Source organism: Amborella trichopoda, chromosome 3, assembly GCF_054954075.1.
Source record: "Amborella trichopoda isolate Santa Cruz 75 chromosome 3, AtrichopodaSantaCruz75HAP2 v2.0, whole genome shotgun sequence".
Classification (NCBI taxonomy): domain Eukaryota; kingdom Viridiplantae; phylum Streptophyta; class Magnoliopsida; order Amborellales; family Amborellaceae; genus Amborella; species Amborella trichopoda.
In genome coordinates, this window is record NC_142338.1 from 3,866,159 (window position 1) to 3,880,249 (window position 14,091).

General features: G+C 32.3%; 1 protein-coding gene across 1 annotated transcript; it reads left to right on the forward strand.

Moving 5' to 3' along the window:
* Positions 1-1,793: 1,793 nt before the first annotated feature.
* LOC18439836 (beta-glucosidase 12) lies at positions 1,794-13,888 on the forward strand. The gene is made up of 13 exons (XM_011627137.3): positions 1,794-1,960; positions 3,696-3,765; positions 6,927-6,985; positions 7,085-7,160; positions 7,329-7,406; positions 8,007-8,094; positions 9,000-9,252; positions 10,419-10,534; positions 10,791-11,005; positions 11,128-11,159; positions 12,136-12,238; positions 12,392-12,500; positions 13,496-13,888. Exons 1-13 carry the CDS (start codon positions 1,838-1,840, stop codon positions 13,659-13,661), a joined length of 1,488 nt encoding a protein of 495 aa, XP_011625439.1. The 5' UTR covers positions 1,794-1,837; the 3' UTR covers positions 13,662-13,888.
* Positions 13,889-14,091: the final 203 nt, after the last annotated feature.

Here is a 14,091-nt window from a genome sequence, read left to right on the forward strand (position 1 = left end):
AGAAAAAGTATATATAAGGATGAGGCCATCAACAATCAAATTATCGAACACCTCAAAAATCAGTAGAAGAAGTTGTTTCAATGTCAATAACCCTCAAATCCAATCATCTTGATCTTGAGATTCATGGACATAATAAAAATAAATTTCTTGAAATCAGTGCATCTTGTAATGTATTATTTGGCCATAAATTTTCAAGATTTTCAACTGTTTATAGATCTGCCAGATACAATATTTTTTAAGCTAGAAATTTCATAATTTGAGATGAAAATAAATTTTCAAGTATTTTTTATACTAGAAATTTCATAATTTGAGATGAAAATAAATTTTCAATCTACCAAAAAAATTTCCAATGTTTAAACGACATCTTTCAATACTGTTTAAAGACTTTGATTGTTTGGGCCTCCAAAAGAAGTGTTGGTCTTACAAGGAATGGTAGTTGCCATTGTAGCAGATAAGATTCGCATATCATTTTCAAATATTATAAATAAAACTAAATTTATTAATTATGTGGAAGTTGTGGCCATTCTTGCGCCGTGGTCATAGGCATCACACACGTCAAATAGTTGAAATAGTCAATACATCCAAAACAACAGTAATAAGCACGTGCATTAGAAAAATAATATAATTTAAAAATAAAAAAAATGGTCGTGATATCCAAATTTTAAATTGTAACACATTATCTAAACTATCCATTTCGCCTTAAAAGTTTATATTGTAACACATTATCTAAACTATCCATTTCGCCTTAAAAATAAGTGTTCATAGATCTACAGGATCTATGCCATTTTTTAGGTTTCAAATTTCATGCTCGGAGTTGAAAATTGATTTTAGCCATCAAGGAGATGTCCAACACCTAAAGCGCTTTATGGACGAGGCTTTGAGGTGAGGCTTTACTTTGTTTTCATAAAGCCTAGGACTTATAAAAATATATCCACTTGTATTATTAATGCAAAATGGTTTGATAGGGCTCCAAACCTATCAAAATAAGTGAAGCGTCACCTCATAATCCCTCAAAAATTGTACTTCAAGCATTGGAAAACCTTTATATGGATCATCTCGACTTGAACATTATGGTTGTGAAGAAAAATTAGGACTTCAAACGTAAAATTAGTGTATATTGTAACAAATTACCTAGACCATCCATTTCTCCCTAAAATAAGTGTTCACAAATCTGAAGAACTATACATTTTTTTACTTTCAACTTTTTTTGTCGGTGTTGAAAATTGATTTTAAAGCCATCATAAAGATTTCCGTCGTCGAAAATGGGACAAGGATTTGAGGTGAGGCTTTATTTTGTTTTCATAAAGCCTGCGCGTTATAGAAACTTCGGCCATTATTGGAGTTGGTACCTAAAATCAAGTGCTCAAGATAATGTACATTAATGCTGCCTACCTATATCGAATCTCCAGTTGACCTCAACCCATACAAACAATTCAGTGATTTAAAATTATTTAGGAGTTTAAAATCTGAAACTCGCCATTCCCTGTCCTCAACAACAAGAACAGAAAAAACAAAGAAAGGAATCGGACTCTCCAACGGATTGTCACGTTTTAAGACAACAAAAAAATCTGAACTAAAAGAAATTATTGGAGATGTGTGAGATAAGAATGTATTCATGATAACTTTCAACCACCAAGTTATTTGAAGACTTCAAGTTTTAATAGCATTATTGAGCAATGTACATGTAAGTCTCACCAACAAAACTACAATAATAGAAATAAATAAATAAAGGATAATGGAAAGGGACACTTTTGTCATTTTCTACTTGTTATCCTTATTAAATGAGTCATGATGTGGGTTTTGTAAGCAAGTCCAAGGCTTGGGCTTAAGTTTCCCAATGGCTTTGAGCCCTTCTCTCCTGGTGTTAATTGTTGCCTTAGTCTTCCCTTTCGCTGAGGCTTTAAATCGCAGCAGCTTCCCCCCTGGTTTTATCTTTGGAGTTGCATCCTCAGCTTATCAGGTCAATATTTTTACTACCACTATTGTGATTATTATTATTATTATTACTAGTAGGAGGAGTAGTAGTACTATTTTGAAATTACGTCTAGTGTTTTTCTTGAAAGGGATTGTATACTATGAGACTATCTATTTCTGGCATGGAATAGCTGAACATTATGTGTAATTAATGGCACATTAATTTCACATCTATCGACTAAAAATGATTATGACTTCTTTGTGTCATAAATAAATGGTGTCCTTTCTATATGTACGCTTTTTTAAAAAGAGAGAGGAGGGAAAAGGAATTGGACACTATGATAATATTTTTGGTTTCAAATAATTTGCTAGAAGCATATTATCCAGCACAATGATGGTTTAAGTTGTGCTCTTTCATCACTCTAAGTTTGTCTAAAATGATTTGTTCACTTTGGATACAAACCCAACCCTCCCGGTGTTGAAATTCGATGTTAAAACATTTTGTTTGAAACCGATTACTATCATGGTATATTTTTCCTTGTCGCCCTTTTAAAAGAAAAGTCGAGGTCATTGGTGGGTCGAGCCGGTTACCCACCTATTCTGATCCTACACGGAAGCGCCTGAGTACTCTCATAGGTGCTTAAGGCATTTTTGTATAAATAGATAAAGTAACAAGCAATAAGTAAGAACTTCGGCAAAACTACGGAGTCTAGGACCCTAAACTATCGATTTTGAACCAGCTCAACAATTCTAAAAAATGTTGATTCTACTTAATCTAGAGCTTGATATTGCTCCCCTTAAATGTCACTCTCAAGCAATATTGGCATCATTTTAGCCATTATTAGTATTGTAATCATATGGAAAACCTTTAAAAATGCTACAGTGTTTTCAGCCCCAACGGCTCTCGTAGAGACATTGCGGTTTTGCCTGAAAAGTCGCAACGACTCTCATAGAGCAGTTGCGGGTCTTATATCTTTTGCATGAAAAATCGACTGTAGTGGCTCTACTGCCTCCATTGCGGTACCGCAACAGAAATAGTAGAGCCATTGCGGTAGATTTATCCACGCCATCCAAAAAAATCGGCGCTGCTTAGTGGCGTCGTAATCATATATATGTTTGTTGTTGACTTAGTTATTAGGAAGCACCCATATTGCTTGTGCTTTGTGAATTTCCAAATCAATTTTTTCCAATGGTATATTTTATCTTGAATAGAGACTTTGTCAACTTTGATGCCATAGTAAAATATTTTATGGATTATTTATTCAGTTTAAATTAATAAACTTCATCATCATCCAATTTCTCGCAAATAGAGACTTTGTCAACTTTGATGCCATACTAAAATATCTTATGGATTATTTATTCAATTGAAATTAATAAACTTCATCACCATTGAATTTCTCGCAATAGTGTATTCTACTAAAAGATTCAATTTCCAAGAATCCATCCCATTATCTTCTTATATACGATATCTTTATTTTAAGTGCAGTTTTAGGGAGTTGAATCAATATTTTTATTTGAGAAATGTTGTGAAAGCCGTCCATTCTTTTATACACCACTATTATGACCATATAGCAATTTACTCATTTATGTGATATTTCCTTTGACAATTATAATATGCAAAGCCTAAGCCTTTTATAGTTGTTCCCTTGAGTTATTTTGCTCAATTCTAACTTTGCAATTATATGACTTAGATTCTCCATTTATGCACTTTAATGAGATTAATAGACTTTGAAATTTTGGAATTTAACATAGTTTTTGTTGTTGTTTTCCTTGTGTAATAGTATGAAGGGGCAGCAAAAGAAGGTGGGAGAGGCTTGAGCAATTGGGATGTCTTTACTCACACACAGCCAGGTCTACAACTCAAATTCTTCTTTCATTTATTTGTTTGCAATGATGTATTCATCTGTCACCGTTCGGTAAAATAAATTGAAAAGGCAAGTGGATATTCTTAATTATGTATGGGAAAATATATAATGAGATCATTTATCTCGTACCAAAGGTGATCACAATAAATCTTGGCCATTAGATGTGAAATTGAGTGGTTGTATTTATTTCATTGACCAATATCAAAGTTCAAAAGAATTTTTTTTCGACGTGTGACACACCCATGCTATCAGATTTCACATCGGATGGTTATAAATAATTATAACCTCCCTATTTCAAAGGTTAATGGTCTCATTGTATACGTTTTCATTCTTTACTCCCGCCAAAAATAAGTTAGTATTTTCCCGCCAAAAGTGAGTTAGTATTTTAGTTTATATTTTATTTGCTAAATTACGTAAATGAAATTAGGCAATAAAATGGGAAGGCCATCTTTTGGAGTTTGCAATAGGTTTCTAAAGACTTGTAAAAGTAGTTATTGTGTAACTGTCGTTTCGATTTTTAACAAGAAAAACAAAAGATGACGTTTTATATGGTGGCCACCTTATATTATTCAAGTAACGCGCTTTTCTAAATTTTACCAAAAAAAGATAATTGCCACGTGGGAAATCTTACGGTGATTTGAAAATCCGAGTTCAACTCTAATTATAAAATTTAAAATTTAAAATTTAAAAAGGTGCAAATTCGGCAGATCTATAAACGATTGAAATATTGAAAATAGACTGCACAAAAAACTTGTTACAAGATATATTATTTTTAAGATTTGAAATTTTTTTATTTTTTTATCATTATTTTTCAATTTCATAATACTCTTTTTTACTAAATTTTTTATAATATGAAAAAAATAATTTATATATTATCATTTCAACTTTTTGCCACATAATGTGGACAAAAAAAGCTTGGTGAGATTCTTCCCATTGACTCACCTGTCTAATATCAATGGCTTTTGAAAACTTTGCTTTGTGATCATAGGAAAAAGTTTATATAAGGATGCGACGAACTACATATGCACCTCAAAAATTCATTAGAACATGTAGTTTTAATATTGAAAAACCCTTTGATTGATCATTTCAATATCGAGATGCATGACTATAAAAAATAAAAGGATTTTAAGTCTCAAAAATAGTGAATTTTACAACATACTATCTACACGGTCCATTTTCAAAATTTTCATATGTTTATAGATCTACTTGATTTTAACCATTTTTTAAATTTAAAATTTTATAATTAGATATAAAAATAAATTTTGAAACAATCCTAAAAACATTTTACATCAAAATTATATATCATGATAAAATTTGAAAGTGCACCTTACCTCTACAGCTACGGATGCATCCGTATGCCAACTACACCCGTGATCATATGACACACTTAGTTCACTTTGCAACCTACTGTGGTCTGTGGACGCCTTTTTCATTCAACAAAAGTTTTCAAACAGTGTTTTGAAAACTTGCAAGGGTTGGTATTGTCCACAAGCCGTGCACGCTTAAATGGCGTCAGTGTGTGCACCTTTCAATTGCTGAGATTGAACCAGGATGGAAAAAATCAAACCTCAACGGTTAACTGGACAATGGGATTGGATTATTGGAAGCGCTTACTTGGTATTAACCGGTAAATCGGCTGGTTCAACCAGCCTAATTGTCGTAGATAGTCAAAAAAATGTTAAAAAAAATACATAAAAATATAATAAAATATATTTAAATCACTATTAAACTAAACACACCCAAATAATGTTGAATCTATTTGTGTTCAACGGTATTTTTGAAATTTTAAAAAAGGGAAAAATGTAAAAAATAAGTATTAATGACCAAACCAATTTTCAATCTTTACCAAAATAATCAAAAACATTAAAAAATATATTATAAATAAAATCCCTTATTTTTTGAGATTTTATATAATTTATTTTTAATGCTTTTAAAATACCAAACAGGTTCACCAAAACCAACTGACACCAGAACCGGACAATGGCTGGGCGGTTAGAATTTGAACAGCCCGATTTTTCGGGCACTGGATTGAACCAACCTCATCCAAGGGCTAAAAACCTTTATTTTTTTATTTTTTTATTTTTACTAGAAAATGATATTAGTCTAAAATTTGGGATTTAGTTTATTTTTATAATTAGAATTGAATAAAATTCATAAAAACATTTTAAAAAAAAAGTATTGATCAAAATACATTATTTTTATTTAATTATATTTATAAAAATAAAAACCACACCAGATAAATAAGTTTTTAAATAAAAAGTATTGATCAAAATACATTATTTTTATTTATTTATATTTATAAAAATAAAAATTTAAATAAAATAATAAAAAATTGATAAATGTGATTTTTTTGCCATTAGATGTGGTCTTGTGAGATCTCAATTATTAGAAAAATGTTTGTACATGCTTTTCCAACCTGACTAAGAACGGTTGGATGCACAACACAGTCTAGAATTCCTTTTGTTTCGTCAGTTTTCCGCATAGGTTTTCCTTCTTTTCGAAAAGGTTAAAATAAGGATAAGGATTTGCAAAAAAAAAAAAAAAAAGTAAAGCAACTGTTATAAGAAAACGTTCAAATTCATCATCCCAATTTTGATCATTATAGTTGTGAGAAAAAAAAAATGAATTTCAAGCTTTAAAAATAGTATATATTATAATACTTGTTTATTATAATCAGTGGTGAAAATAGATTTTAGAGCCATCTTAAAGATTATTTATGCGCCAAGTGCTACTTTTTTTTTTTTTTTTTTTATTTTTTCATAGAACCTAGGCCTAATAGAAACTGTATCCCTTTTCTTTTAAGTCTTTTAATTTTTTAACACAAAAACCCAAGAGAAGTGGTGGACGGGCAGCAACAGTTCCCATGTAGTAGGTGACCAGTTTGATCCATTGATTTGGTTTTTAAATGTTAGTTACAGGCTCAGATTTGAGAATGGCAAAATCTAACTTCTCAAATTCTATACATCTATCCTTAATTACCAAAACTACAATGATGAAAATGCCCCTTATGTCTTTTTTATTGCTAACGGGTAGAAAGATAGTGAAGTACGATATGCTTTGACATTATTTTAAAAGATGTGTCAAATCTATCTAGAATAGAAGTATATTTCTTCTCGAAAGTTAGATCTAATATCCTGACAATCACAGGAAAGATTTTCGACGGCAGCAATGGGGACGTTGCAATTGACCAATATCACCTTTACAAGGTTCTTTTTCCTTTCCTACCATAGTTTTTTATACTTACATATTTTACTTGTTTTGCATGATTTATTTAAATATTTAGTTGAATCTGCATCATGTTGCAGGATGATGTTAAACTCATGAAATATCTTGGGCTCGATGCATATCGACTGTCAATTGCTTGGCCTAGAATTCTACCTAGTAAGTCTTTAGGCCTTCAAGTATTTTAAATTTTCTGATTTTTTCCTTTCTTTTTGTTATTTCTTCTTGGTTTTGGTGGAGAATAGAGAGCTGGAAGAGTGTAGCTATTTAGTTTTGCTTTGCAAATGGTAAATAATTATTTATTTTTTTCTAAATGTGATAAATCAGAGGGTACCTTGGAAGGAGGTGTGAACAGAGCAGGGATCGACCATTACAACAGCCTCATCAATGAACTCCTTGCCAATGGTTCTCTCTCTCTTCCATGAGTTCTTTGTTTACATTGTTCATGGAGGCACCTGCTCTTTAATCTATGTTTATTTTATTTAGAGATACAATTTAATTCATGCGTTCTTAGTATAGGAGCACTTGTACTATACACCTGTAGGAGCAATACTGTGCATCTACTCGCCCAGTCAAAAGACCTATTTAGGAGGATTTTTCAATCATTTTTAGGAAGCACCTAAAAATCACTAGATGACTATTTTCAAAAGAAAAAAGATTCGAGTTTTTGTCACCTAGGTCTCGTCCTCCTACAATGGGCGTTCAATCTTGAGACATTATCTTTTTAGAGTTTGATTCAGAAATTTAGTTCTTTTTTTTTTTTTTTTTGTTTACTGAGGTTAGTATATGATTTGAAGAGGTTACCTTCTAACAGTTGTGGGCTCTAAAGATACTCTTAAATTGGGCTTTACCCAAGGGCGTAAATAGACAGTATACTCCTATGGAAGTATAAAATCATCCGGCCTTAGTTTATATTGCTGCATATTTCTGTCTCGCACACACACACTCATATTTGTCTCTCTCACATCCATTTATGTGAAATGCAATGCATGTGATGTCTTGCAGGTATTCAACCGTTTGTGACACTTTTTCATTGGGATCTTCCCCAAGCTCTAGAGGACGCCTATGGAGGATTCCTCAGTCCCAATATAGTGTAAACCCCTCTCTCTCTCTCTCTCTCTCTCTCTATCTTAACCGTCTATTCTATTGAGCTTTTGCTTCAGCATTGAGTGAGACATCATTTAGAAAAGCAAAAGGCAACATAAAAATTTACAAACGTACATAACGTATCATGATTTTTTGTGTTTGTCACTAAAAAAGAAAAATTTTTGCTGGATCCTTAGGTAAGAATAGTAACCTGATGCATGTTCTACCCCTTTTTCTTTTACTTTGTCTGTTGCCTTACTCTACGCCTTTTTTTAATGAAAAGGTTTATATAAGGGTGAGGCTCTAAACAATTAAATTAAGACGCACTTTAAAAATTCACAGTTGGTTCGATGCTGAGAAACCTTCAAATCGATCATCTCAACTTCAAGATTTATGGATATGAAGAAAAATAGATTTCAAGTCTTGAAAATCGTGTATCTTGTAATGTGTTATCTAGACCATCAATTTTAAAGTTTTTAAAGTGTTTATAGATCTTAAAACTGACATGCTTGATAGTTAAGCAAAAATAGTTAATTTTTTTAAAGAATCATTGCTAATATAGCCAACTGTTACATATAACAGAAGGAAACTTATGTACTTTTAGTACAAAGAGGTTACAATCACTTTTGACTGTTCGATATAAATCAGACAACCAAATCCAAATAAAAATTTTACATACTCGGTGAGATATCTCTAGTACTTTGATTTCATATCCGATGGCTAGAGATCATTCTGACCTCCTTATAACCAAATAAATAACCTTATAGCATACAATTCCTCAACAAAGAACCATCCTCTTTGTTCTCCTTGATAACGGAAGTAATACCAATAAAACATCATTATGATTTTGTTCAAGCATTTCTTATCATTGTAAGCTACCTGGCTCATTATATGAATATGTGATCTAAACAGGAAAGACTACACAGACTACGTTGACGTTTGCTTTAGAGAATTTGGAGACAGAGTGAAACATTGGATTACTTTGAATGAACCATATTCTTATGCATTTGGAGGTTATGTGGCCGGGATTTTCGCACCCGGGCGTTGCTCGAAACCGGACGGAAACTGTACTGCAGGAAATTCTGGTACCGAAGGTTATGTTGTTGCCCATCACCTTCTCCTCTCGCACGCATCTGCAGTGAAGTTGTACAGGGAAAAATATAAAGTAAGCTATAACGTATATTTGGATTTCATGTTTTTTTCTCTATAAAAAAGAGTTAAGAAAGCGAATGGAAAAAAGAATTCAAGAACTATTTCTAGATTTCCCCAATCAATTTAAAAAACAAATAAAGAAATAAGGGGAGTTAGATTCTTTTTCAACTTCCTTTCATTTTAATGAAGGTTTAGGGGTTCAAGTCCATCATTGATCTAAAAGGCAAGGGTTTCGACTTCCCTTAGTCTCACTATTAATAAGTTCATTGCATATCATCATCGTCAAAGCTTTTAATCAATTAATTGTGGTTGGTTACATGAATTCTAGTCTGTCATTCTACTCTATTAAAAATTATACCCTCAGTTAGGGCATAAGTTCTCGTATCGTTTTTCATGACTTCCAATCACGTCCTTTTGGGCCTACCCCTTGTCATTTTTTTAGTCTTCCACTTGAACTAACTCGCACCTCCTAACAGGTGTTATACTAGATTTACGTTACTCATGGTCAACCCACCTAAGTTTACTTTCTCTCATATTAATACCTATTGGTGCTACACGTAAATTCTCCTGAATGTGTTCATTTCAAATTCTATCCCTTGCCGTCTTACCACTCATCCATCTCAACATCATCATCTCAGCTACAATCATTCTATGGGTATGTTGTTTCTTGACTGCTCAATATTTCATCCATAAAATAAGCCAGTCTCACAGTTGTGTTATAGAACTTGTCATTAAGCTTCAGTGGTGTTCACATAAAACTCCGATTGCACATTTCCACTTCACCCACCCAGCTCTAATATTATGTGCAACATCTTTTTCGATCTCTCCATTTTCATTAATTATCAACCCAAGATATCAAAAGTGCTATCTTTTTTGTATTTCTTGGCCGTCAATCTTAACTACGTCATCATCTCTACTCTTATTAATATGCATTTCATATACTATGTCTTAATTCGGCTAATTTTAAAAACTTTAATTCAGCTACTAAATTCCTTGATTATCATAAGATCCAAAAGATAGAAAACTTATCACAATATTAATAATAAAAATAGAAAACATACCAAATATAGACACTTGGTATCTCCCAAGTAGCTATTCTAACAATTGAACCATTTATTAGTTTAAAACATCACCTCTTTTATTTTGTGCATAACGTATTATAAATTGGTCCATGTGCAGGCTTACCAGAAGGGAGTGATAGGCGTAACCCTTGTTACCCATTGGATGATTCCTTACTCTTCTTCAAGATCCAATGATGATGCTGCCCAACGAGCTCTTGATTTTATGTTTGGATGGTAAGATTTCTCTGACGAAAGCATTAACCTGTGAATGTAGACCAAATAGAACTAAAAAAAGAAGCAGAAATCATTAGAGGTCTAAAAAATAAAAAAAACTCTATAAAAGATGGATTATTGAAAATTTGATTTAGATTTTGAATATTTCTGAAAATTTTAAAAAGAAAGAAAAAAATTATGAAAATTCCAAAATCACCTTCAAAACTATCGAAATTATCCAAAAAATTAATTATAAGTAATATGGCGTATTTTTTAGGTTTTGGGATCCAATTGCCCTGGGTGATTATCCATTCAGCATGAGAGCTTTAGTGGGAGGAAGATTGCCCAAATTCACTAAGGAGCAATCACTGTTGTTGAAGGGATCATATGATTTCTTGGGGCTGAATTACTACACCACCAATTATGTGCTCCATGCCACCAGTAAGAGTAATGTAGTAAGCTACAGCACTGACTCTCAAACTAACCAGACAGGTAAATCCCTCTCTCTCTCTCTCTCTCTCTCTCTCTCTCTCTCTCTCTCTGGTCTATTTTATTGGTATTACAAGAGGAGTATAAAACTATTGTAAGCTTTTTATTGCTTTTGGTGTGTACAGCTGTGAGGAATGGCAAATTAATCGGCCCCGAGGTAATGTCTCTAACCCCTTTTAAATTCGATTTGATTATTCTTCTTGTAAAGCCTTGCATTTGCACTCTTCTTTATTTGGGCTAGATTTTTTCCATATGAACTTTAATCTCTTGTGTCAAATGAATCGTTTCCATTGACAATGTTTTGTTAACTATAGTTGGAATATGTAAAAGCAGCTTTCATGATTAAAAAATGTCTAAAAGTATAGTGACATTCCTAGAATATTTCGTTTTTTATTCAAAGATATAGATAAACAATTAAAATTTTAATTTGTAAAATACCATACTTTGGTAATGAACTTAAGTCTCTCTCATCATCATTTATTATTATTATTATTATTATTATTATTATTATTATTATTATTATTATTATTATTATTATTATTATTATTATTATTATTATTTGTTATTTTATAGTATGGGAAGTTTTTTTTTTGTATATACCTACCTGCTTAATTGGTAAAAGAAAAACTCATTAGTTGCTAGGTTGTCTTCCATCAATTGTTTTTAGGGAAATTTATCAAAATACACATAAGAGATTAACTATTTAACATTTTAACCCATATTTCTTGTTTGATTTCTAAATACCTATAAAAATATATATGACATGTGTTGGAATAGTTGAAAATAGATAAATTATTACAAAGTTAAATTCATTTTGATAAATTTCCCCTGTTTTTATGAGATCATTTTCATGCATCCGATGCATCTTTGCATCTCGGAGCGGGCCACTTGCCTACTGAAAAAAAAACTGATTCCATTGCTTGCCTACCCCTCAAAAGAAGTCTCTTTATGTCTAATTGTTTCTATGATTGTTTTGTTTAATTCAATAATAGCATCCACATTAGATTTTTTTGCATTTTTGTAGTGAAATTTCCAAGTAGCCGACAAGAATTAATTGGAAAGAGGTTAAAATGATGATAATGATGAATCATGAATCAAGAGTATACTAATAAGTAGGAAATGAAATTTTTCAGGCAGCTTCCGATTTTCTCCATGTATACCCAAAGGGACTTGAAGATCTTCTACTCTATATTAAGAAAAGATACAACAGTCCTGTCATTTACATCACAGAAAATGGTAGCATATCTCTCTCTCTCTCTTTTCCATTCTCTGAAAGCCTTCACCTTCAGCTTTTTATCTCTCTATTCGGGTTTGTTTCTCTCTCTTATATCTTATATGCAGTACATATTGATGTTCCTTAATTTCAACTATGTTCCATGGTTTGAACAGGCATAGATGAGTTTAACAATGCGTCAGTGCCTCTTAAGGAGTCTCTTAACGACCCGATGAGAGTAGATTTCTACAAAGGCCACACTTACTACCTACATCGAGCCATCCAGTAAGTTCACACCATCACCCAAACAATTGTGTGCATAAAACGGATCAGACAAGCTTGGAATCGCTTAGAAGTGTTGTCCAGTAAAATTTGGTCCGACTAATGGTTAAATCAGTTTGACCAGAATTTCAAAATATTAATAAAAATATGAATAATAGTTTAAAAAATAAGTAACATATGATTAAAAAGTGCAACCCATTTTGTTTGGAACAAGTTAAGACCGACCAGAACCCAGTATTTATTTTGACAAGTTGTTTACCAAATGTATTTCTTACTTTGAACCAGACCCAGGTCCAGGTTTAGTTGGACCGCCAGGTCCAATATTGATAACTATGCATAAAAACCACTATCATATAGTATGAAACAACCATATTGCACCCGTAAGCCGTATTTGGGCCCAATATGGATGATTCCATATTTTTATTCATGTATTATGTATAATTCGAAAGTAACAGGTTTCCTTAAAAATCAGCTGGGGAACATTTTGCGGAATCCTCCCTTTAAAGAAGTATAATATAATATTTTGTTTTAATTCAAACGACACACTAGTGGGTCCTTATATATCTACTTGTATTTTTGTCGAACTTTTAATAAAGGAAGGGCACATCTCAACTTTCCATTGTTGACATCCGATGGTTGAGAAATAAGTTAGCTTATTGTTCGAAACCGAAATGTTATCATAGTATAGTGTACACTCCTAAACTCTGTTATGACACAGCAAGCTTGTTTAAAATTATACACATTATTATTTCACAAAAATGACTAAAAGACATTGAATTTCTTAGAAACATTAACAAAATCCATATATATAAAAAACTTAAAACCAGTAGTAGAGCACTAGGCTTAAGCAAAATGAAAAAAGTGCCTAAACACCCTTGTCATTCATAGCTGGAGTCACGACGTAGGACACTGTTGATGAGAAATTACAAGAGTACCATTTCATTCTCTTGAGAAATTTGGATAAAGGTGGAGAATAAGGGGAAAATTGTGGGTTTCAGGAAAGGAGTGAATGTGAAAGGCTACTTCCCATGGACATTCTTGGATGACTTTGAATGGAACTCTGGTTTCACTGTTCGTTTCGGCTTCGTTTTCGTTGACTATAAGACTTTGAAGAGGTACCCAAAGCGCTCTGCTTATTGGTACAAGAACTTCCTCAAGGGCTAGATCCACCATTAATGGAGCTCAGAGAAATAAAATGACTTAATCGTTCAAACACGTTAGACACCTGGTGAACGTGCTTCTCCCCTTTGCGAGTTGTTGAGTGTTTTTCTCTTACTTCGGCTTGCTTATCTATTTGTTTCCTTTCTTGTATTCCTGTTATAATAAATGTATGGTGATTGAAGACATTGAGGATTTTAGTGATAATAAAATGCCTTGGAGGTTTTAGTTGAGCGGAATTCTACTTTTGATTCTACTTTGGTGGAATTCTAATGAATGTGGATTGCCATTTTTTCTTTCTTTTTATTTAGTTGAGGTGTAGGAATCTGAGAGATATAGTGTTGCTTAGTGGGGATGACAGGTATCTACCCGTTTTTTAATTAGTAAATAAAAAGACTACCCTTTTTCTTTTTTCTTTTTTTTTTTTGTAATTTAG

Excerpts from the sequence above, each read along its gene's own strand:
- LOC18439836 (XM_011627137.3), top strand. The coding sequence starts at position 1,838 with ATGGCTTTGAGCCCTTCTCTCCTGGTGTTAATTGTTGCCTTAGTCTTC. Across the intron at positions 3,766-6,926 it reads CTTTACTCACACACAGCCAG|GAAAGATTTTCGACGGCAGC; the intron begins GTCTACAACTCA and ends TGACAATCACAG. Across the intron at positions 11,006-11,127 it reads CTCTCAAACTAACCAGACAG|CTGTGAGGAATGGCAAATTA; the intron begins GTAAATCCCTCT and ends TGGTGTGTACAG.